Source organism: Berghia stephanieae, chromosome 3 (genome assembly GCF_034508935.2).
Source record: "Berghia stephanieae isolate SIO BIC M18660-M18661 chromosome 3, UCSD_Bste_1.3, whole genome shotgun sequence".
Taxonomy (NCBI): domain Eukaryota; kingdom Metazoa; phylum Mollusca; class Gastropoda; order Nudibranchia; family Aeolidiidae; genus Berghia; species Berghia stephanieae.
Window position 1 is genome coordinate 36,485,726 of NC_088362.1, and position 27,313 is coordinate 36,513,038.

The 27,313-nt window shown below is 37.7% G+C and overlaps 1 protein-coding gene across 1 annotated transcript in view; it reads left to right on the top strand.

Annotated features, from left to right (window-relative positions):
• The first annotated feature begins 3,105 nt into the window (after nt 1-3,105).
• Nucleotides 3,106-27,313, top strand: part of LOC144967653 (protein GDAP2 homolog) — a 40,569-nt gene continuing 16,361 nt past the window's right edge. The window contains exons 1-7 of the mRNA XM_078905174.1: nt 3,106-3,209; nt 7,119-7,316; nt 8,367-8,509; nt 12,832-12,985; nt 18,094-18,182; nt 18,900-18,976; nt 23,921-24,083. Coding sequence (XP_078761300.1) covers nt 7,150-7,316; nt 8,367-8,509; nt 12,832-12,985; nt 18,094-18,182; nt 18,900-18,976; nt 23,921-24,083 — 793 coding nt within the window. The 5' untranslated portion in view covers nt 3,106-3,209; nt 7,119-7,149. The remainder of the gene's footprint in view (nt 3,210-7,118; nt 7,317-8,366; nt 8,510-12,831; nt 12,986-18,093; nt 18,183-18,899; nt 18,977-23,920; nt 24,084-27,313) is intronic.

A 27,313-nucleotide genomic window follows, 5' to 3' on the forward strand; every position in this document is an offset into this window, starting at 1 on the left:
GTAGTGATAGTGATGACGATGTGGTTGCGGCTGTGGTGGATGTAATAGCAGCTGTAGTGATGATGATGTTGTGGTGACGGTCGCAGTAGTAGTGGTAGTGATGATGTGGCGGTGGTGGTTGTAGCAATAGTGGTTGTGATGAAGATGTGGTGGTTGTAGGGGGGCTTTTAATCGTGGCTTTTACTCTTGAGCACGTTGCCGGTCACTTGTCTCCACTAATCACGATCCTCTGCGGTGCGCATGAAATCTGCGTTGTTTTTTAAATCACTTTTGGCCATTCTTATGTTATTTAGATATATCATTCTTTGTCTTCCTCTAGCTCTCCTTCCTTCGATCATCCCAGATGTGGTAGTATTGGATGTAGTAGTGGTAGTGATGATTGTGTAGTGGTGGTTGTAGCAGTCGTGGTAGTGATGATGATGATGTGATGGTGGTTGTACTAGTAATGGTAGTGATGATGACATAATGACAATTAAAATTTGATGTAAACTAGCTTCTCCCACCCAACCCCACCCCTACTTGTTTTTAATGGGACAGACTCTAGGACTTCATATATTCTATAGATGTCACTGGACAGACTACATTGCTGATATATGTGGAGAGTAACAATTAAGAATTTTTAAAATCGATTGAAATAGTGACAGATAAAGGAACTAACAGGCAATGGAGAAGCAGTCAACACAGAGAATAAACGTGAAGGAAAGGCAAAGAAAGACCTTCCCTGAAAGGGCTAATCTTCTTACAAATTAAACAAGGCAGCAAAATGACAAATGAAAAGAAAATGTAAATAATGCCTGAAGGTTGAAACTGTTGACAACCAAAGAGATCAGAGTCTAGTAAATTCGTTGATATGTGTTTGTCATCTTTTCACCGTTGACTCAGCCGATGCTGGAGCATGAAATTACGATAATAATAATAATAATAATAATAATAATAATAATAATAATAATAATAATAAATAATAATAATATAATAATAATAATAATAATAATAATAATAATAATAATAATAATATATAATAATAATAATATAATAATAATAATAATAATAATAATAATAATAATAACTCCGAGACACCAGACTCTAATCGTTTAAATTACAAATTACTTTGGTTGAAACATACTCATTCACACACACACACACACACACAAGCACACACACACACAAACAACACACACACACACACACACAACACAACACACAGCACAAACCAGACCTATCTTGCTTCTCATACCATCTACTTAAAACGAAACAGATATGTTTTAAGCGAACGTTTAAAAATATACAAAGATTCTTTTTCACGAATTCTCTGTGGTAAGGCGTTCCAAACAGAGGATCCGAAATGAGAAAAGGATCTCACCCCAGCATTTCTCCGTATTCGAGGGACAACTAGTTTCGTGGAATCACTGGCCGAACGTAAGGGGCGGGGTTTTGATTATCTTTCAATTAGTTCCGAAAGGTAGGAAGGGGCAGTACCTTCAAAACAACGAGACACTAAAAAAAAAAAAAAACACAAACTTTGAATTTAATCCTTTTCTCAACAGGCAGCCAATGAAGGTCAGGAAGCAGATGTCTGGCAGAATCGCACCTACGCTTCATGTCTGGCAGCGCTGTTTTAGTCAATCTGTATACGTCTCAGATTATATTGCGAAACGCCAAACAACAGAGCATTACAATAATCCAATTTCGATAGTACGAGGGACACAACCAGGTGTTTGGTCACATCCTCAGATATGATCCGTCTAATGGAAGCAATCTTTTTTAGTTGGAAAAAGAGAGATCTAACCAAAGTATTAACCTGGTGTTCCATTGACAGTTCAGAGTCTAAGAATGTGCCAAGGTTTTTCACTTTGTCAACAATTTGAATGGAGGCATCCCCCAGCTTTAAATCTGTTGCACTTTTCCACTTCCTGTTCCCAACATACACCACCTCCGTCTTATCATCATTCAGTTTCGTCTGTTCTCATTCATCCATTTCTTAACACTTAGGATACAATTCTTACTACCGGCTGATACTTCTTGTAAATTTATTGTATTGGAAACGCAGTACAATTGCGTACCATCAGCATATTGGTGGTAAGACAGACCGAAACTCCTGATGAGGGCCAACGTACAGAACAAAAAGAACGGGTCCAAGTACTGAACCCTTGGGAACCCCACAATCAAGAATGATTTCCTCAGATCTATATTCATTCACCGTAATAATCTATTTACGATTAAACAAATATGACCTAAACCAATCAAGAGGTGCACCAGACACGCCATACGTAATTTCAAGACGTTTGAGGAGAAGATTGTGATCTATAGTATCAAAAGCAGACGATATGTCAAGCAAATTCAGCAAAGAACATGAACCATTGTCTATATCAGAGAGGAGATCATTAACAACCCTAACAAGTGCGGTTTCCGTCGAATGATGTTGCCTATAAGCCGACTGAAATTTTTATTCAAGACAATTATTTTTAAGATGCGACAGTAATTGTTTCAAAACAAGCTTTTCTAAGATTTTAGAGAGAAAAGGAAGATTAGAGACAGGGCGATAGTTTTTTAAAGATCAGATTTATAACACGAAGTAGAAATATATATATATATATTTTATATTATATATTTATATATATATATATATATATATATATATATATTTAATATATATATAGCATGTCACAGTAAATATTCCAAAGAGAACTCATCGTTGCAACCAAAGTAAAAATTCAAGCTTTGCACTCGAAAGTGGATTGAGAATCGAGAAGGCTGAGAACTCGGCCCACTCGAAATCAGCTGATTGTACCGGACAGCTGACTAGTGGTGAGTACACGGACGTTACAATCAATACGTTTCCTCAAAATTTAATAACATGATATTCTGAATGCTACCTATGCTTTTCTTTTTGTTTTGAAATGTTCATTGTTTGTTTATATATATATATATATTATATATATATATATATATATATATATATATATATATATATATATATATATATATATATATTATATATATTATTATATATAATAATATATTTATCTATTTATTTTTTTTATTTAGGTATCTATTCACTTGTCATTTTATCTGGGAACAAAGTTGAACCAAGCAGCCCTAGTTATCGTTCCTGATCAGACTCAACAAAGACCGACAAAAGCCTATCACATGATTTCAGGCTCAAAATGGTGATCAAAATAATGCTTTAGAAAACAGATAACACTCGACTGGTATGTGGAGATTTTGTCTTTAATTTTGGATACTTTTTTTTCTCTCTGTTTAGGAAATGTTTGACTGCAAAATATCATGCCAAATTATTTATTTTTCTTCTGGAAGTTGTGCTCTACAAACTCGAAGAAAAAGTTTTCTTATTGACTTATTGTCTTTTCCCCCCTTGGCCTTGACGTGAAATTGAAACGTAACTTGTCGTAATATTTACAATTTACTTCTACTCCTACAAACCTTATTTTTGTATGGGTGGCTTGGAAGGCTAGAGTGTGGTAGGCAATTTTCACTTTACGGTGATATGAATTTGGAAGGTGATTGTAACCGTACGGTGATAATATCTTATACTTAACTTATACTTATAATATTAATAACAAGTTAACAAACAAGCTAGAGTGAAGATAATCGATGTGAGTGTCTTTACTTTAACTTTAAATATGGAGTTTATTTCATGAGTTGTATAAATATTAAGTTGGGATGCCTGCCGAAACCTCCACGTGCTAGGGAAACAACCCAAATATTCCCTCAACCTATCCTAAGAAAAAATAAAACCTAGACGTCTACCTTTAACTTTAACTAACCCTAACAGTAATAGGAAAAACAAAAACCCTAGAACCTTTAACGACGTATAACTAACCCTAATAGAAAAAAAACAACCCTAGGACTGCTGTGCACCTAGCTTTCAATAATTCAAAACAAACTGGTGTAAGATAACCAAAACAATGGGCATTTTAGGAAATTTTTAAATTTCACTTCTATCAAGGTTTGTTCTATAGTTTTTAAAATGCTACAACATATTGACAAATTGAATAAACAAATGCCTGACAAAAGTTCCACGGTGAAAATAATAGTTGAAAGTGTACACCGCCGATAGGTCTAAAAATACAACACCAGTTTGCTGTTTCGTTTCGAACCCTGCTTCAATATGCTCTGTAAGGGCAATGACCTGCTCTATTGTGCACCTCCCTTCCCTGAAGCTTGCCTGCTCGGGTGGAAGGGCAGGGTCTAGGACTGGCCCCCATCGATTCAATAGAACACTCTCCAAAAGTTTGTACAAGCAGCTCAGACGTGATATGGGTCTGTAACTGTCGTCCTCCTTCGCCGGTTTTCCTAGTTTCAGGATGGCAACTATTTTAGCATGCTTTCACAATTGTGGAAGCTTTCCTTATACAAGGACGTCAGACATTGCCTCTGCCAGTCCAGCCAGGCCCATGCCCTGGGGCCCGGATGCGTCACCGTATTGGGATATATGCCATCTACCCCTCTGCTGCCTTGCCATTTTTGACATCGCTAATGGCCGCACCCACTTATTGGGGACTGAACGGGGATGTCTAATCTGACTCCTCCACAGGTAGCGAGTCCAAAATGGTATGGTATGCTTCCAGACACCGCACTCAAAAGACTGATTCAGAACTTGTTTGCTACGGTTCTATATGTTCTTGGCAATTGTGTCTTCCTCACACTCTGGTGCAGTCTTCGTGAAATTCTGGTCAGGGTCCAATTTCTATATCAATCACCAAGCGTGGCGGCTGGAGGGTGTAAAGTCAAGGCTTCACATGGTCTCCTGCCACAGTTGCTTCCTTCCTTCTGCCAGAGACTAAAGTAGTCTATTGGCCAAGCAGACCTTCCGTTCATACCAATTTTTACGGGCAAAAGTTCCGATATACAGATTTTACCACTTGCCATACCGATTTTTAATGTAGATGTTTATTTTTATTTTTTTAATATTTGATAATAAAAAACGAAATTAGCAAATGACCCGGATCATGAACATCTTTGTGTTGAACCCTAACCTCACTATTGACTCAACCTTTGACCTCTAACCTGTGTCTCCTTACTCCACCAGATCTCCTATCTCGAGACAAAGATCCCTCTCTCTCTTATCAATGCACATAAATAAAGACACAAATCGTGGTTCTTTCCACAGAGTGTCCAGCAAGGGCGTAAAGTCTTTAAAAAAGGCATAAATTTTACATCTTTGTCGTAAATGGTTGTAAATTTGCATCCATGGTCGTAAATACTAAAAATCTTGAACATTTTTATCTGAGAGGACAAAATTGGGGAAAAAATGAATAAAATGGTGAGGATTTAAAAAGGTCAAGCCGCCATATTGAGAAGCAGGTGAAGGTCTCTCACTGATAAACAATTATTGGTAGTCAGTTATTGCCATTTAGGCACTCCCACCAACATAGGGAGGTTCTTCTGATCCGGTCTCTGAGGTGCACTGACCAATGTGGAACAAACACAAGATCAGAACACATCGCTCATGTCCAAGTTGACTAGCCTCTTCCCCCCCCCCCCCCCCATGCGAACACCTATCTTCATTGATTCTTTCACTTTCAACACCCGACCGCTTCCTCTCACAGATTCGACCATCACAACAACTCCTCCATTCCAATCACTCCCAAGGGACTCCTTCATCTCTATTTATTTTGCTACTGCTGCTACTACTACTACTACTACTACTACTACTACTACTACTACTACTACTACTACTACTACGACTACTACTACTACTACTACTACTAGGTTCTACTACTACTACTACTACTACTAGGTTCTACTACTACTACTACTACTAGGTTCCACTACTACTACTACTGCTGCTGATGATACTACTATCAGCAATGCTGATTCTGAGTGGGTTTTTCCATTGGTGAGGAAGAACAAAACAGAGCAGAGGGCTTGTGTGTCTAAGGATTTGCTCTCTGAGATTCCATTACTCAAAACCAAGATGATCTCTCCAAATGAGTGCTGTTTCTATGTCTGCCCATTTGGTCAAGAGGGCAGTAGTGTATATTGTATGATTTTCAGGGTGGCCATGAGTGAGAGGATCCGTTTACATTTTTAAAAAGTGTCATTAGTTACATGTAAACAGTGGGTTTAATAATATTAGAATTAGTGTGTAATGTATTCATGAAAAGCCAATATGTATTCATTATTGCTCACGTCACCATGTCACTGGTAAGTCAATATCTGTTATACAACATTATACTGATTTTTTTCCCCAGATACTGATTTTTTTTCCCCAGATTCTGATTTTTTTTCCCCCAGGTACTGATTTTTTCCTCCAGATACTGATTTTTTTCCCCCAGATACTGATTTGTTTCCCGGATACTGATTTTTTCCCCCCAGATACTGATTTTTTTCACATTTTCATACTAATTTTATTACTGCCTGAGTGGCAGGTCTGGCTATGTCCTGAGACTGGGTCTGCTGGTACTCCTTGTACAGCTTTTCCGACTCCTCCGTCCGGTAGGGGGGAGTAGAATTTCCATTTGTCCCATGGAATGGAGCAGGGAGCGCTCTTAACCAGCAGCCTGTTAAATCTGGTTATGTTCTTGGACTTGGGAGGGATAGCAGGGCAATCCTGCTTGATATAGGAACTGATTTCCTCCCAGTTAGCCTTCCTGCAGTTCCATCAGAATTGTCACCCCTGCTGTGATAAGTACCAGCCTGTGCCGGCTTTGCGGGAAGTCGCCAGGGATTGTCCGCTTCACCTGCAGCCAGTTCTCCATTCGCTCCCTTCGTGACGAGGGTGTAATCAGGAGTATACTCCTTCTTATGGCGATCCTTTTTAAGAATCGTACACTAGGTGTAGATCATTACAGTCCATCATCCATGAGAGGAGTTATTTATCTGTCTCATTGCAGTCCCGGTAGCCCCACTCGTGGTGGTGGCTATTAAAGTTGTTGGCTTGGTTCCCTTTGTAAAATAGTTTGAGCACACTTAGTGGATGTTGCTCAATGTAAATGATCAATTTTACTTTATTTATTTATTTACTTATTTACTTGTGCAGCTATTTATTTATTTAGTTATTCATTCATTCATTCATTCATTTATTTTTTAAACGTATTTGTGTATTTATGTAGTTTTATATTTATTTATTTATTTATTAAATTAATCAATTTCAGTTGCTGGTTGGTCTGATCATCAACAGACAACATGAATCAAGAACCCTTAGGTCGAAGGGAGGAAATTATCGATCCATCTACTATCACAAGATGGCATTTGACACAACTTTTGGAACAACCTAAAGATGGGATCGATGAAGATGAGGAACGATCCCCATTCCCTTGGAGAAATGATCTCAATTCTAAAATTGCCTTATGGTTGGTATCAGTCAAAATGGTCCCGATAGCTTATTATTATTATTATTATTATTATTATTATTATTATTATTATTATTATTATTATTATTATTATTATTATTATTATTATTATTACTATTATTGTAATTATTATTATATTATTATTATTATTATTATTATTATTATTATTATTATTATTATTATTATTATTATTATTATTATCACTGTTGTTGTTGTTATTATTATTATTATTATTATTATTATTATTATTATTATTACTATTATTACTATTATCTCATCATCGTTATTATTATCATTATTGTTATTGGAAAATTATTATTATTATTATTATTATTATTATTATTATTATTATTATTATTATTATTATTATTATTATTATTGCGGGTGGTTGGATGGGAGCATCACCCTTGAATCATATACCTATGATGTTCGCATGGGTGTACGATCCGATAGTGATGTCGTTTCTTCTTCTCTTTACTAGCCTATCCTGCTTCTTTGGTTTGTGATTGTATTTTTGATAGGGGATATTTTTTTTTCTGTAAATCTCCTGCCTGTTTGTTCTTGGTTATTTATAATTTAGCTTATGATATCTTTAGGTTATGATTTTGATTTACATTTGTACTATTTTTGTTAGATTGCTTGTTTTTTTGTTTCAGCGGTCTCTCATATAACCTCAATTGTGTTGGAAGAGACCTAAAGCAACAAACAAACAAACAATATTATTATTATTATTATTATATTATTATTATTATTATTATTATTATTATTATTATTATTATTATTATTATTATTATTATTATTATTATTATTATTATTATTATTATTATTATTATTATTATTATTATTATTATTATTATCACTGTTGTTGTTATTATTATATTATTATTATTATTATTATTACTATTATTATTATTATTACTATTATTACTATTATCTCATCATCATTATTATTATCATTATTGTTATTGGAAAATTGTTAAATAACTGATCATTGCGAAATGCTAATACTAATATTCAAAATAACGACAATGCTTTTCTTTTGCTATTCAGGAGAGGAAATATTGTAAAGCTCAGTATCCATGCCATCACCCATTCAACCAATGAAAGTATCAAGGACGATAATCCAACAACTCATGAACTCTTCGTAAGTGGAGGCAGAGGACTTGTCAAAGAAGTGCGAGAAGATATACGTGGTAAGGTTTTTGAAATCATAAAGGAAAAAATAAATAACAACCTCCAAAAATTTCTTCTTTTTGTTCTAAGTCTTTATAATTAAAAAAAAAATTAGCCTTGATTAGCTTTTTAAACAAAAATAAAAAAATAGTAGTCCTTCAGAGCAATTAATTCCATGGAGCTGGATTTATCCCGATTTCTGTAGCATGAAGCGGACAATAACAAAAGCTTGCTACCCTATGGATAGAATGCAAGTCTATCGAATAATACTTTCTAACAGATCCAATCACTGCTGGGTGGACAGGGAAGTTGTCAAGAATCTCGACTTTTTCCGAGATTGATCTCAGTCCCTTTGCATGTGAATCAAATGCTTTTCCAACTGAGCAATTGGGACCCTCGACGTTTAAGAAAGTCAAGAAATTTTTGTCTTTGACGCATTGGAAATTCTTCCTTGAATACTTAAATTTCATTTCCAGACTACATTTTTGATGGATTGAAACATCTTGGATAGAATGTCTTAACTTGTACGTCGTGATATCTGTCTAAAATCTCGCTCAGCACAAGTGATGCACAAAAATGAATATAACATCTGAAAAAGAACGAACAATAACAAACGCATAATGTTTCAGGTTCAAAACCCGTCTTCAGCCAATAACTAAAACAGTCGTAATTTTGAAGCATCATTTAAAATCCAGACTTCCGACATGAATGTTTTGTCGACAAGAAAATCCTTTTCTGCGGTCTGTCTGTATTTTAAGTAATCTGTTAACATTGTTACTGCTTTTGTTATTGACCAATGAAGGTTTTTGTTGAGCCCAAAATGTTCTGTGCTTTTTATTTGGTCCTTTTTTGAAGCAGTTATATTCATTTTTGTTAATTACGTTTTACAGTCCACAGCTTGATATCGCTCAGTTCAATGAATCTCAGGTGCAGTCGAGATTTCTTCCTGTCTGAAGGCGAGTGCAGTGATGTCAAAACTGGTTTCAGTTTCACCGGAGAAAAATCCGGTCTGGAGCAAAAAAAATCTGGGTTAGGGGCAACTTCCGTCAAATTCTTGTGAGGTCATGTTGTTCCTAGGATACCTGGCCGTCCCCCTTCCAACCACCACATCACCATCAGTGTCACTACTACGACAACCACCATCACCATATCATCACTACTACTGCTACTTCAACCACCACCACCACCACATCATCACTACCACTAGTACGACAACCACCAACACCACATTATTATCACTACCACTACTACACTACCACTACACCACCACTACCACCACCGCATCATCGTCATTGCCTCTACTACAACTAAAGACCATCATCTCATCATCACTACCACTGCTGCTACAACCACCACCACATCATCGTCATTGCCTCTACTACAACTAAACACCATCATCTCATCATCACTACCACTGCTGCTACAACTACCACCACTACAGGGTTCCTGCGTCCTCCTTCAATTCAAGGACTCCTTGACAACTCCTTGATTTTTATATAACTGAGAAAATCTCCTTGGAAACTCCTTGAAATCCATTTAAGGAGAAAACTTCTTGAAAACTCCTTGAATTTTGTGAGGTCCCCACATAATCATCGTCATCACCATCATCATCATCATCATCATCATTACCACCACCAGTACAACAACCACCACATCACCATCACTACCACCACAACTACAACCTCATCACCATCCCTACTACAACTACTACACCACCATCACATCACCATCTCCACCACCACTACTACAACAACCACTATCACATCACCATCCCTATCACCATAACAACAGCCAGCAGCACATCACTATCCCTGCAACCACTTCTACAACCACCATATCATCATCATCCCTACCACCAAATCATCATCCCTACCACCAATTCAACCACCACCACGTCACAATCCCTACCACTACCACTAAAACCACCACATCGCCATCCCTACCGCCACCACTACTGCTATAACCACCACATCACCGTCCCTACCACAATCACTACTACAACCATCACATCACCATCCCTATCACCACTACTACTACAACAACTACCACATCACCATCCCTACCATCACTATTACAACAACCACTACCACATCACCATCCCTACCACCACATCACCATCCCCACCACCACTATTACAACAACCACTACATCACCATCCATGCCACCACAGCTACAACCACCACCGCATCCTGCAACTACTATTACAACCACCACAACGCAACCCCTACTATCACCAATACTACTGCAATCAGTGTTGCAAGCGCTGTAAAAAATCCTTCAAATCTCTCTCTCTTTCTCTCTGTTTCTCTCTCTCTCTCTCTCTCTCTCTCTCTCTCTCTCTCTCTCTCTCTCTCTCTCTGTGTTGTTTCTCTCTCTCTTTTCTCTCTCTCTCATCTCATCTACTACTACCCACATCACTCTCCTTCTCTCTCCTCTTTCTTTTCTTTCTCCGTCTCTCATTCCTCCTCTTGTCCTACACACCACTCACACAACCACCACCACAAATGTCAATAATTCACTCTCTTTCTCTTTTTAGTCCGATCTAATTTTCATGTTCAGCATCCAGTACTTACCAATAATAGGCCATCACAATACTTTGACCCCAAACTCTCTCTCTCTCTCTCTCTCTCTCTCTCTCTCCTCTCTTCTCTCTCTCTCTCTCTCTCTCTCTCTCTCTCTCTCCTCTCTCTCTCTCTCTCTCTCTCTCTCTCTCTCTCTCTCTCTCTCTCTCTCTCTCTCTCTCTCTCTCTCTCTCTCTCTCTCTCTCTCTCACTCAATCTCTCTCTTCACTTGAACACAACATTAATACAACAATCACTACCACCCACTATCCTTGCCACCCTAGGTGGGGTTCCTGACCTCCCATAGTGGGCAGGGAGGCACTTACTGTGTCTTTTATCCCCTTATATCTATTTTCCAACATGCTTTCTGTCTTTGTCTTGGAATGAGATTACTTGGTATTGTCCAGGCCCTGGCCGGATACCCTAGCTGGGAGGAAAACAGTTAAATGTATAGTTAGAGATTTGGGAGAAGATTTTTTTTTTCTTGTAAATCATCTCCGTGTTATGCACTGTATTGTTTTGTTTACATATTATATTATATGATTTGTAAACATTTGAGTGTATCCCTCTTAGTTAGGACCTGTGCTTGTGTCTGGATGAGACTTTTAGGTGATCTCAAACAAAGTACTTTGTTGGTGTGCTCTTGTAATCTACATGTTTCCTATTTGAACCAATACCCCTATGTCTTAGCTTTACTTGGGTGCCTTAATTGTAATTCTAGAACTTTTTACTATCCCATTATCTTCCTTTTTACTGGCGCTGATATGACCTTAATGTGTTGCGAGCGCCTTAAAAACAAACAAAAAAACATCCTTGCCACCACTACTACAATCTCCTCCAACACATTACCACCTCTGCTTCTGCTACCACTACCATGTCTTGATCATCACCACTACCTTTACTACAAATGTCAATGCATGCCAAATACCATCCAAATTCCCTTTTCTTGTTTGCAGAAATTCCTCTATCGGCATTGAAATTCCACCGAGTGGTGTCTGAAATTCCGGTGAGCCAAATTTAAAGTGGCGTCTCTGCGAGTACCATACCAGAAGACCGTACAACAACAAAAACTGCTGAGCAGTGTCAGAGCTTTCCCATGTGGTCTAGTGGTATGACATAGCAATGACGATCTTACAAAAATCCTTGGGCCTCGATTTGGGTCCCGAAGTGGTTCGAATTCAATGCAAAATATGGGGCATGGTGATTTCGTGTATGCTATTTTAAAAAATTAATTACGACGCTGTTTATCAATGAATATGACTGACAGTTTGCACACAATTAGGAAAGAGGTCATTTTAGATTATGTCAAACGGCAAAATTCATGCGATTACTAGAACGTAAAAATAGATGCATGCCCTTTTGATTTGAATATTTCTAAAATTACCAAGAGGGGAGATTTTGCTGTTGATAAGGTTATATATGCACATTTCTTCTATTTATGTTTCAAATTTCATTGAAATATGATGAGTACTTTTCACGTTTCATCACAAAACATCAACCCAATTTGCGCTTCAATGAGTGAGAAGAGGAGATAGCCATTTTGCCACATTTTGACAAAAATAGAAAAAAAAACCTTTTTTCATAGTCATTGCTATATGACACTCACCTTCGGATTGGAAATTATCTCGACTGCACACCTTGACCTGAGCAATAGAGCTGTTGGTTCTTTTATCCCCAGTGAGATTTTAACCAGAGGTCACCAATTTGATATAATGTTTAAATAATAAAGTCACACCTCACGCCGTTTCTCACTGTCATAGAATTTGTTCCCATCATTCCAGTTTGCAAAACAGGTGAGGCCAAATTGACGAAGGGACACAGCTTACCTGCTCGTTACGTCATCCACACAGTTGGACCCCGGTACAATGTTAAATATGTCACCGCAGCAGAGAGTGCGCTTTACAGTTGCTATAGGGCCACGTTACAATTATGCAAGTAAGTAAATAAATGACTATCTTTTTGTTTCATTCTTTACAGAAATACTAATTTTCATATTAGACCTGCAAAAGAAATAATATGTATTGAATTGTAAACTTCAATTTGTTAGAGGAAGACAGATACTGTGGATGTTTCAGGTTTCCCCTTTATCAACAAAACAGGATAAATGAAACATTACAGATGAATTCGTAGAATTACGAAATTTTGGCTCCAATTTCAGAACCTCACAAGTATCTCTAAATCATTAAAACCTATTTGAAATGAAAGTTGACACCAGACTACATGATTTTAAGGATTTTGAAATGATGCTTAAATCATTGTGAGGGTAAATTGTTGATTTGTAAAGTTTACTATAATGATTAAAGACCACTATTTTTTATCTCCTAAAAATTTACGAATTGTTACATTTTCAAGTAGGCGGGCTTGTGAATGTGAAAAGGTAGGGAGCAGGCACTGCTGGTGTAAGATAAAACTATGAAAAATATGTGTATGAAACTGCCAGACAAAGCGGTAAAAAAAAATAAAAAAATATCATCCTGAAAAATTCAGCCTGTCTTGCCTGGGTATCCCTTGTCGGAGCAAACTGGGTTTTTTGGGGTTTTTTTTGTCTTGTGACTATTTCTTGTATTTTTATTTCTGCTTTGTCCGGCTCTGTTTCATATACACCTTTTTCATAGTTTTGCTTTTGAAATTTTTTTTTTTAATTTCTTGTCAGTTTGTGACCTGCCTCTTATCCATATTTAATGGGTCTATAAAGATCTTTTTTTTCTCTTATGTTGGGGGGGGGGGGGGGATCTCGATAGTTCAGTTGGTAGGACATTCACATCAGACACAAGGGGACTGAGATTGATCCCTGGTGCATTGAGATTTTTTAATGACCTTCCCCCATGTCCAAAGAGCAGTGATTGGGTAGCTGTTAGATTTGGTGGAAAATATTTTACGATAGACAGTGAGTGTCCTCACAGTGTTGAATAGGCGAGCTTTTAGTCCTCTACCTGCACCGCAGTCAAGAGGTCATTCACTCCATCAAATTCCCGACCAGTGCAACGGGTTATCTCCCGTGATACTTAAAAGATTTGTTACTGATATCTGGCTAAATCACAATCGCTTTTGCACAACCACAGTCGATTTTACCAATTTAAACAAATTGGCAACACATTGAGAAAACTTTGATCTGTATTTTGGTACAAAACACTATCATTAGAATTATTGTCTTTGAGAAATTTTTGCATTTAGATATCAGCACAATCTCGATTATAGTTTGTTAAATTTAATTTATTGATTGCATTATTATAAGCAAACAAGCCGAGAGAAACTCTCAAAACTTGCTCTAACCGATGGAGGAATAGAGTAACCTTTCATTCATTCCCTCACAATTTGTGCGTCGCTCTTAGTTCTTTGATGGTATGGATAACATCGTGCAGCCTGTCCGATTTGTTACGCTTTGATCATTGCTGGTTCAGAGGCATATGGATTCCGGTCAAGATGTCTTCATCACACAAGTTATATTCAACAGGTGCTCACATGAGTTTAGCTTAATATTATATGAACACATTTATACCGGCTTTTAGTTCCACTGGTTACAAACGTGGTCAATAAAAAACACAAGAATAAAGTCCGAGTCGTTTCACATTTCAATTGTATATATTTGAAGTTTACTTCCGAGGTTAAAATTTTGTTTCAGTACTTTGTGGGTAAAAACAGAAACCTTGTATAGTTTGTAATTATGATGATGCAATGATCAATATATGATTAATTAAAGGTGATCATTTTAACCGTAACCATGTCAGAATAATAAAATTATATATATATATATATATATATATATATATAATATAATATGTGTGTGTGTGGGGGGAACAGAGACAGACAGAGAGGGGGAGATAGATAGAGAGAGACAGGAAGAGAGGGAGTAGAGATGATGAAGATAGTGATAGTATAGATAGATAGATAGATATGAGAATGACAAATGGAGGATGAGTATAAGACAGATGGGGATGTGAGATGATGTGATGTAGAAGGAAAAGATGAGAGAGAGAGAGAGAGAGAGAGAGTTTTCATTAATGAAGGACAAAAGACATTGGTTTGTAACTGTAAGAGTCACTGTGTTGCCCCCATAGCCTCGTGATTTACAGGTGACATAGTTTGTGCTGTTTCCATAATTTTACATAACGGGGCTGCTATTCTGATGTCGACCTGTTGCTGTTCTTTATTCTTTTTGCATTTTTCAAGTTTTCAAGAAGGTTGAACAAACATTGCAATCACTGATTTATTTTGAATTTATTTCGACCAGATGTGATGACTATGGACTAGTTGCTGTTGTCAATGCTTTCCCTCATATTTGTTTTTAATCGCGTTGTCTGTTGGAAAAAATATGTAATATCGCCTAGCAGGCATCATGTCCAGTTCTACATGTTACGCGTTGCTGTTGGTCAGTGACCCTATTTAAAGCGTTTTGAGCACCTCTAGTGAAAATTGCGCTAAATAAAAAATCTCAACATTACGTAGTCTGTCATGAAACTTGAAGCGCATTGTCATTATCAATGTCCACATTGAAGATGAGATAAATACCTGGTTATAAAGATTAATATCTGGTATTAAATCCTGAAACAATTATATTTTGAGATTCGTTTTCTTTTCTTTTGTGTTTTTTGACTTTTCTACAAAGCCTACACAGTTCATTCAAGTGCTCCATGACTAAATGAAATTTTAAAAATCATAATAAATTCAATTTTGTTGACGCACAGATGGAATTTTAACAACTTATAGTTCAATTATAATAGATTCTATTTGTGGAAGAATAAAAGTTATTCTATCGCTCTGTTTGAAGAATTTAATTTTTTATTGGAAAAATTAATGCATTTTAAATTACAGAAAAACGGTCTATTTAGGATTAAAATATCATGATCATTATATACCGCACTGGCATAAAATACATATGAATGGAAAAAGGAAATCTTGATAAATATTACAGAGTAAAGAAATTTGTGTTTAAGCGCATTGTGAAGCGATAACAAAGAGATGAAAGTGAACATAAATCGACTGGTATCACCCGATATCACCGTAACTGAACTCACGAGGGGATTCCCCGTAATTTGGCAGGCGTGACCCCGGGTCAACCTTGTGTCATCACTTGAACTAAGTTACCACTCAGGCGATATTTTCGTTACTGTGTCCTATCAAAACAGTAGCAAGCAAATGCTATTGTACATTTCAAATGATAGAAACTGAAATAAACTCTGGCTGCATGGGTCTGAAGGATTACTGTTGACAGGCCTTCATACAAACCTTTTAAGATTTTTTCATTTTATATTGTTTGTTAATTTTGGCCTACTTCTTGTGTGTGTATTTAAGGAGTCTGTAAAGATTTTCAAAGGCCAAATTTGGTCCAATTTGGATTTTTCTCCCTCTCGATTTGGATTTTTAAACAAAAATTTTGAAGTAAAGGCGATTAAAGATATTGTATTTTTTTCTCAGAAATATATGTGGTCAAGTGGAAAGTAGGTTCACACTTATTTCTTCCTTTATAACTTTTGACTTAAACCAAGCATAACATTGTGTTATATATCATTTTAAAGGGTAATTTATTACTTATTCAATGAATGTAATTTTATCCCTATCTTTACATTCAGTCAGAAGATACAATGCTTAGAATTCGAAACTCCAAAAATTCAACTTTGCAAAATTATGTGCAGTAAAACAAATTTAGGGAAAGAAAATCCACAGGCAATTGGAGGCACTTAAATGATAGGGTTTTAATGTCATTTTGCAGATTCAATAATTTTATTGAAATTAATGTGACTTCAATTTTTTTGCTAAACAAATTATCAACAATATCAGTTTTTTCTCCCTTTAACCATAAGTATATTGTCGCTAACAAAACTCATACCTAGACTAAATGTACAGAAACGCGCCTGTTTGATTGGGAATGTTCAGACTGGGCTGTCTGTTGCTTAATATTCATAGAAGGTCATTTACAAATTAATATAGACGTACAGGGGGAAAAAAACGGTGAAAGGTTTCAGCAAGAAAATATAATTGAAATGAGAAACCGGGGATGTTGGTTCTGTGGTGGATCACGGGAGACTAAAACACATTGTAATAAGAGTAAATGGCAGGTTGCTTGCTATCTGACAGTAACATAAGAGACAATGAAATCACAACAGTTTTTATTCATGACATTGACATCGAACCATCACACGTGGCTCGAAATACGCAAGGCTTTTTAAGAGAACAATAACGTGGTCTTCAGTCAGTCCTGACATGAATCTGATCCAGAACATGTGGGATACAATGAAGAAAGAAGCTCATCCATTGCCCTGGTCCTCATCAAAACGGACATGATGTAAACCAGTTTCTCCAGGATGTCCGAGATAATCTCACTGCAGAGTTTATTGAACGATTCACTTTGTCTGTGCCATCATCAAGTCAGAGGAGGGAGGACACGGTAAAGTTGTGGAATTTTGCAAAATTAATTTTTTGGCATCACTTCTTAAACTTTTGATATCATCTTATACAGAACATTGAGATTAATATACATTGGATAGAGAAAGTAATGTGCTTTCATTGATATATAATAAATGATAATAATTGTTTTGTACTCAAAATTATAAGGACTCAAACGACTGTCCAAGCTTTGTCGTTTGTTTGGTATTATACAGTATTTGAGGTGAAATCAATTATTTTTTGAGTATACTATAGTTTAATCTGGTCTTATAAATATTTATAAGATCAGATTAAACTATATTATACTCAAAAAATAATTGATTTCACCTCACATACTGTATAACACCAAACAAACAACAAAGCTTGGACAATCAGAGGCTGAATGGCTAGCTGTTCTCAAGGAGTGCCTTCCCATAGTACCCATCTCTGCTTCTACCTATTTTCCATTCTCTGCCTGGTTGATTTAGGGCAGGCGGGTATGCTCTTTCCCTCAAGGGCCCACTCCATGGCAGCAGCACAATTGTTTGTGTGTGTGTGTAAGCGTGTTGTTTGTTTTGTTTTAAAAAAATTTTTAAATGTTATGTTGGGCGGTGAAATTGTCCACTATTTTTAGATAATCTTATATCCTCATTTTGATTGGTTTATATATTTTCCTACAGAGAGGCAAACATTCGAAGCATTGGTTTTGGCCCAATTCACACGTTACGACGCAACTTTCCACCTGAAAATGGTGCACATATAGCAATTAGTAAGTCGAGCTCCTGAAGTGTGTTATAAAGCCATTTACTCATTAGTGTCTTATAAAGCCATTTACTCAATAGTGTGTTATAGAGCCATTTACTCAATAGTGTTATATAGAGCCATTTACTCAATAGACTCTTACAAAGCCATTTAATCAATAGTGTCTTATAAAGCCATTTACTCAATAGACTCTTATAAAGCCATTTACTCAATAGTGTCTTATAAAGCCATTTACTCAACACTATCTTATAAAGCCATTTACTCAATACTGTCTTATTATAAAGATATTTAATCAATAGTGTCTTATTCAGCCATTTACTCATTAGTGTCTTATAAAGCTATTAACTCAATACTGTCTTATAAAGCCATTTACCCAATACTGTCTTACAAAGCCATTTGCTCATAGGTGCTTATAAGCATTACTCATATGTTTTGTCTTGTATAAAAGCCATTTGTTTCTTAAAGCCATTTGTATTTGTTTGTTTACTATTTTTTAAAGAGCGATTTTAATGAAAATGATTTTGAAATGAATATGTGTTTTGTTTTTTTTTTAGTTATGGCTGTTTGACATTTTGCACCATTAACATCATTGTCGTTGTCATAGTCTTTGCCGTCATCATCATCTTCATCAAAATCATCATCGTCGCTGCTGTCATCATCATCATCATTGTTGTTGTCATCATCATCATCATCGTCATTGACATCAATGTTATTTCTATTCCAGGAACTGTCAGGAGATTTTTAGAGAAGCACCTGGATGATCTAGATCTTGTCGTTTTCTGTTGCAATGATGAAACCTACGTAAGTGTTACCATGGCAAAATACAAATAATAACACAAGGCAAACCAAAAAACATAATAATAGTAATAATAATAATAATAAATGACACTTATGTTGCATCTATTGTCCACCTTGGTTCTAATAAATTTTCTTTTGCTTTCGATTATTGACAGCCACCTCAGGCTTGACTAAAACAGTTTTGCCGTGTACTTGTATTGTATTGGGATGATGACATAAGCATAAACAGCGATGTGAACATAAGTTGGTACCAGAATATCAACTGACAAGGAGGATAATAATGATCATGTTGAATAAAATCCAATTTAAAATTTGTTGATTAAAATATTTCGTTGTTTTGAACAGTTGTAATAATTATATCACAAGATTCACTGAAACATGTCCCACAGAGTGGAATAACAATCCAATGTAGAATAAAGTTACATGGTTTAAAACCACAAAACTTCACAAAAACAGCAAGAGCACAGTTACACAGGTCTGCCTGCTAGGTGTACTACACACTACTACACCATCATATCACCATCCACTACACACTACTACACCATCATATCACTATCCACTACACACTACTACACCATCATATCACCATCCACTACTTCAACAACCATCACCTTCCCCACTACCACAACTATAACAACCACATCACCATCCATACTACCATCACTACAACAAACACCACCACATCACCACCCCTACCACCACCATCACTACTACAAACACCACATCACTATCTACCACCGCTACTATAACAACAACCACCACCACATCACCATCTCATCCACCTCTACTATAACAACCACCACTAACTATTACAGCGACTACCACACCACAATCCCTACCACCACTACTACACCACCACATCACCATCCCTACCACCACTACTGCAACCACCACCACATCATTCCCACCACCACAACTACAACCACAACATATCCCTACCACCACTGCTACAACCACTACGTCACCATCCTACCACCCAACTACTACAACCACCACATTATTATCCCTACAACCACTACTACAACAACCACCACCAATACCATTCCTACCACCACAACTACAACCACATCACCATCCCTACCACCACTGTTACAACAACCACAATCACATCATCATCCCTACCACCACGACAACAACCACTACATCACATCTCTACCACCACAACTACTACAACCACCACATCACTATCTCTACAACCACTACTACAACAACCACCACCACAACTACAAAACCACAATCACATCACCATCCCTACCACCACTGTTTCTACAACCAACCTATCACCATGCCTACCACCACCACAACTACTACTACAACAACCACCACCAGATCACCACCTCTACCACCACTATTACTACAACCACTACATCACAATCTCACCACCCCTACAATAACCACCACATCATTATCCCTACCATCACTACAACAAGCACCACCACATCACCATCCCTACCACCACTACCTCCTATAATGGGCAGGGAGGTACTTAATGTGTCTTCTATCCCCCTATAGCCTGTCTGTTTTCCAACTTGCTTTCTGTCTTTGTCTTGGAATGAGATTACTTGGTTTTGTCCTTGCCCTACCCGGATACCCCGGCTGAGAGGGAAACAGTCAAATGTATAGTTAGTTTTGGGAAGATGATATTATATTTCCTTGTAAATCATTTCTCAGTTATACACTGTATTATTTTTTCGTTTACGTACGATTTGTAAACAATTGAGTGTGTTCCCCTTAGCTGGGACCTGTGTTTGTGTCTGGATGAGACACTTAGTGATCCCAAACTTTAACTAACTCCACTGCTCTTGGAATCTACATCTGTTCCCTATTTTAACCAATTCCCCTTTGTCCCCCTTATTCTTGGGTGCTTTAATTGTAATTCTAGAACTTTTTACAATCCCATTTTCTTCCATCACTACTGCCACCACTACTACAACAACCAACACCACATCACCATCCCTACCACCACTACTTCTTCAACCACCAGATCACCATGCCTACCACCACTACTACTACAACAACCAACACCACATCACCATCCCGACCACCACTACTACTTCTACCACATCACAATCCTTAGCACCACTACTTCCACCACATCATCATCGCTACCACCACCACTACTTCTTCCACCACATCATCCTTACCACTACCACCACTACACAGGATGTCCAGCGAAGTCGTAAAGTCGTAAGTTTGACCTCTTGATCGTAAATGGTGTAAATTTGCATCTTTGATCAATTAATTGAAATTTTAAAAAGTTTATTGAGGAATTAAATCTGGCAGCACAAAATCACAAATGCAAAAAATTACTACTACTACTACTACTACTACTACTACTACTACTACTACTACTACTACTACTACTACTACTACTACTACTACTACTACTACTACTACTACTACTACTGCTACTACTACTACTACCACGACTACTACTACTACTACTACTACTACTACTACTACTACTACTACTACTACTACTACTACTACTACTACTACTACTACTCCTACTACTACTACTACTACAACTACCACCACTACCACCATCACAACCACCATCACAACCACCACCGCCACCACCAGGGATACGTTCTTGATAATAGGGGGATGGGTGGTGTTACACAGGAACTATGAAACCTTGACCTCCAAAAAATATGTAATGTATATCGCTGGTTTCATTTTCACACCCATATAAACCTTTTAACCCTTGAATTGCCTGTCATCGGCCAGTATCGACTGGCCCTAGAATCTCCAGTATCGACTGGCCCTAGAATCTCCAGTATCGACTGGCCCTAGAATCTCCAGTATCGACTGCGCCTAGAATCTCCAGTATCGACTGCCCTAGAATCTCCAGTATCGACTGCCCCTAGAATCTCCAGTATCGACTGCCCCTAGAATCTCCAGTATCGACTGCCCCTAGAATCTCCAGTATCGACTACCCCTAGAATCTCCAGTATCGACTGGCCCTAGAATCTCCAGTATCGACTGCCCCTAGAATCTCCAGTATCGACTGCCCCTAGAATCTCCAGTATCGACTGGCCCTAGAATCTCCAGTATCGACTGCCCCTAGAATCTCCAGTATCGACTGGCCCTAGAATCTCCAGTATCGACTGCCCCTAGAATCTCCAGTATCGACTGGCCCTAGAATCTCCAGTATCGACTGGCCCTAGAATCTCCAGTATCGACTGCCCCTAGAATCTCCAGTATTGATAAATTGGCTGGCTCTTGAATCTCCCGTCATCATCCAGTAACGACCAACTCTTGAATCTCCTGTCATCATCCAGTAACGACCAACCCTTGAATCTCCCGTCATCATCCAGTAACGACCAACCCTTGAATCTCCCGTCATCATCCAGTAACGACCAACCCTTGAATCTCCCGTCATCATCCAGTAACGACCAACTCTTGAATCTCCTGTCATCGGCTGTTACTCCTGCCTCTCATTCGATTTCAGGTCATGGCCATTAAATCAACTGGAGAGCAGTGCCATTTTCTGCATTAAATTTTTGGTTAAACTTTCTAGTCCTGTATTGATTAATTTAACAGATTGAATATAAATACCTCAACAATCAAGAAAATGAATCTGGAATTTTAATTTCAAAACCCTAAAATTTACCTGTTGATTTATAGGAAGGGTCAATTTGAACCAAATAGAGATTGGCAGGCCTGTAAATCTTCCGTCTATTGTCGGATTTCCGACAGTACGATTTTGCTCTATAAGTGCTAAAATAAAAAAAATTTTAAAAAAAAGATAATAGTAAAATTAAAATTCGTAACCCCAAAGAACAGAACCAATAAAAAAGAAAATAAAAAACTATTCCGTTTCAAATGCCGACATAAAAAAACAAAACAAAAAAACTTTTTGTTTGTCACATCAAAGACAAAACATGCCAAAACAATCATCATTATAATATGATATAATATTATCATGCCACCTACACGCTCCGCTAGACGTGTATGTATTCACTGCCTGGCTATTGTGCCACAGCCAGCGAGAGAGAGGTCGCGAAGTTCGCACGAGGCGTCTTCACACACACACACCTAGTCAGTAAATAACGTACACATAGAAGTGTGTCGAACCGGACCGGAAGGTTTCTCTCTATTTTGCTACTGACACACATGCATATCTCCGGTTCTTATTTCTCAGTCTCTATATTTCTTTGGTTCCGTCCGATGTGAGACGAAAAAAAATAATGCGAAATAATTATTTTTCTTCGAAATATATATATATTCTTCTTCGAAAGCTCTCACACCACCGCACACCCCTCTTCTTCTTCTTCTTCTTCTTCTTCTTCTTCTTCTTCTTCTTCTTCTTCTTCTTCTTCTTCTTCTTCTTCTTCTTCTTCTTCTTCTTCTTCTTCCTTCTTCTTCTATAAGAATTAATTCAAATAAACGAAAGAATTAGCGTAAACATTTAACAAAAACAGGAGCGAAGATACGCAGCTTCCCGTGTGAAGCACAAGACGTCTAGATACACATCCTTCAAAAGGGTAGGAATTGTTCTCTTCCTTTCATTTTACAACTAACTCAGACCTGGGACATCAAATAATTGGGATTTTTTTTTTTTTGATACCATTAAATAAGGATCTCGTTATAAATAAGTAGGGGAAAGTGACATGATTTGACTGTGTCATATCTGTGTTGTGTCCACATTTTTGTCCTGTTGTGTCTATTTTCACGTTTCAAAAAGTTCCGACAATTTTTTCACCAACCATTTACGGGCCTGGATTGGGTAACCGGTTCTGTTAGATTTGGTGGAAAGTACTTTGCAATACACTGACATCCTATCCAAAGTGTAGCATGCAATTGCTATTGTCCTTTTATTGGAATAGAAACTTAAGACGAAGTCGAGCTTTATGGACCTCTTTTTAAAATGTTCATTGTTTTTTTATATATTTATTATTTTATTTATTTTTTTCTCTTCTCCCCCCCCCCCCCCCCCCCCAGGAGGTTTACAAGAAGGTGTTACCCCTGTACTTCCCTCGGAATTCTCAAGAAGAGGAAGAGGCCATTGATGTGTTGCCCATTGACATTGGCAATGAGGACGGGGAGCCTGTGATAAAAGATCGACAGATTCGGATTTTAGATAAACCCATTTTTGCTGCTTATAGTATGTACATAGAGTAATATATAGCTGCCAACTGTCCGGATAAAATCTGGACCATCACCATTTGGTGATCTGAGAAAAAAATTAAATTTTTAAAAAAATTAAAAAATTGGACTTCATGTGTACTGAAATGACCCTTGCATGTCTCAGGATTATGAATTTTTGAAAAGCAAATGAGAACAAGGAACAGAAAAAGCTCTAAATCTAGATTATATTATACAATAGTCCAAACATACTGCTATTCTGGGCCATGACAGAAATTTGTGTTAGGGTGTCCAGTTTTAGCTCTTCGAAAAGTTGGCCGCTATGGTAATAGCTATTCTTTTTTTTCTTTGCTTTTCAACCAGAAGGTATCAAATTTAACTCGGTGCTGCGTGGCCTTGAGCGAGTCACTTCGCTCTAATTCACTTTGCAACCCTGCACGCAGCTAAGGTCTGGGGTATTGTTATTCTAGTCTTGGAATATACCTTAAAGACAAGTTTCCATAGTGGGCAGGGAAGTACTTACCTTGTCTTCTATCCGCCTATTTCTGTTTTCCAACGTACTTTCTGTCTTTGTCTTGGAATGAGATTACTTGGTTTTATCCTGGCCCTGGCTGGAGTCCTAACTGGGAGGGAAACAGTCAAATGCATAGTTATTGTTTTGGTAGATTATATTTTTTCCTTGTAAACTATCTCTCTGTTATGTCTATTATTATATTTGTTATGTTGAATGTATAATGTAAGCATTTGAGTGTATTCCTCATTGTTGGATTTTGTGCTTGTGTCCGGATGAGACTTACAGGTGATCATCTCAAACTAATTCAGAAAAGTGAGTGGAGCAGGCACTTATGTTGGTAACAACAAGATATGAAGTGAATAGAAAAGTGCCAGAAGACAATAGAGAATAAAAATTTTTTCGCGGCGGTGGTGGGGTTTGAACCTGCGACCTTATTGGTACGACAACTCCGCCTGGCAGGTGAGAGCGTGGCTCTACCGTGTGAGCTATCCACGAACACAAAAATATTCGTTTCAAACTCAAAGTCATTACTAGATCCCTCTCTCACCCACTTCTTGAGACCGCCGATTCGTTCGTACACCACCATCGCGAATAATTTTGACCAGCAGTTAAGCTTAATAGCCAATATTCTCAACACAAACATATAACATAGAAACGATTGAGACATTGAGTATGCTCCGGTGTATGGGGTGAATTTTTAATTCAGAAAAGTGAGTGGAGCAGGCACTTATGTTGGTAACAACAAGATATGAAGTGAATAGAAAAGTGCCAGAAGACAATAGAGAATAAAAATTTTTTCGCGGCGGTGGTGGGGTTTGAACCTGCGACCTTATTGGTACGACAACTCCGCCTGGCAGGTGAGAGCGTGGCTCTACCGTGTGAGCTATCCACGAACACAAAAATATTCGTTTCAAACTCAAAGTCATTACTAGATCCCTCTCTCACCCACTTCTTGAGACCGCCGATTCGTTCGTACACCACCATCGCGAATAATTTTGACCAGCAGTTAAGCTTAATAGCCAATATTCTCAACACAAACATATAACATAGAAACGATTGAGACATTGAGTATGCTCCGGTGTATGGGGTGAATTTTTAATTCAGAAAAGTGAGTGGAGCAGGCACTTATGTTGGTAACAACAAGATATGAAGTGAATAGAAAAGTGCCAGAAGACAATAGAGAATAAAAATTTTTTCGCGGCGGTGGTGGGGTTTGAACCTGCGACCTTATTGGTACGACAACTCCGCCTGGCAGGTGAGAGCGTGGCTCTACCGTGTGAGCTATCCACGAACACAAAAATATTCGTTTCAAACTCAAAGTCATTACTAGATCCCTCTCTCACCCACTTCTTGAGACCGCCGATTCGTTCGTACACCACCATCGCGAATAATTTTGACCAGCAGTTAAGCTTAATAGCCAATATTCTCAACACAAACATATAACATAGAAACGATTGAGACATTGAGTATGCTCCGGTGTATGGGGTGAATTTTTAATTCAGAAAAGTGAGTGGAGCAGGCACTTATGTTGGTAACAACAAGATATGAAGTGAATAGAAAAGTGCCAGAAGACAATAGAGAATAAAAATTTTTTCGCGGCGGTGGTGGGGTTTGAACCTGCGACCTTATTGGTACGACAACTCCGCCTGGCAGGTGAGAGCGTGGCTCTACCGTGTGAGCTATCCACGAACACAAAAATATTCGTTTCAAACTCAAAGTCATTACTAGATCCCTCTCTCACCCACTTCTTGAGACCGCCGATTCGTTCGTACACCACCATCGCGAATAATTTTGACCAGCAGTTAAGCTTAATAGCCAATATTCTCAACACAAACATATAACATAGAAACGATTGAGACATTGAGTATGCTCCGGTGTATGGGGTGAATTTTTAATTCAGAAAAGTGAGTGGAGCAGGCACTTATGTTGGTAACAACAAGATATGAAGTGAATAGAAAAGTGCCAGAAGACAATAGAGAATAAAAATTTTTTCGCGGCGGTGGTGGGGTTTGAACCTGCGACCTTATTGGTACGACAACTCCGCCTGGCAGGTGAGAGCGTGGCTCTACCGTGTGAGCTATCCACGAACACAAAAATATTCGTTTCAAACTCAAAGTCATTACTAGATCCCTCTCTCACACCACTTCTTGAGACTGCCGATTCGTTCGTACACCACCATCGCGAATAATTTTGACCAGCAGTTAAGCTTAATAGCCAATATTCTCAACACAAACATATAACATAGAAACGATTGAGACATTGAGTATGCTCCGGTGTATGGGGTGAATTTTTAATTCAGAAAAGTGAGTGGAGCAGGCACTTATGTTGGTAACAACAAGATATGAAGTGAATAGAAAAGTGCCAGAAGACAATAGAGAATAAAAATTTTTTCGCGGCGGTGGTGGGGTTTGAACCTGCGACCTTATTGGTACGACAACTCCGCCTGGCAGGTGAGAGCGTGGCTCTACCGTGTGAGCTATCCACGAACACAAAAATATTCGTTTCAAACTCAAAGTCATTACTAGATCCCTCTCTCACCCACTTCTTGAGACCGCCGATTCGTTCGTAAAAATTTTTATTCTCTATTGTCTTCTGGCACTTTTCTATTCACTTCATATCTTGTTGTTACCAACATAAGTGCCTGCTCCACTCACTTTTCTGAATTAAAAATTCACCCCATACACCGGAGCATACTCAATGTCTCAATCGTTTCTATGTTATATGTTTGTGTTGAG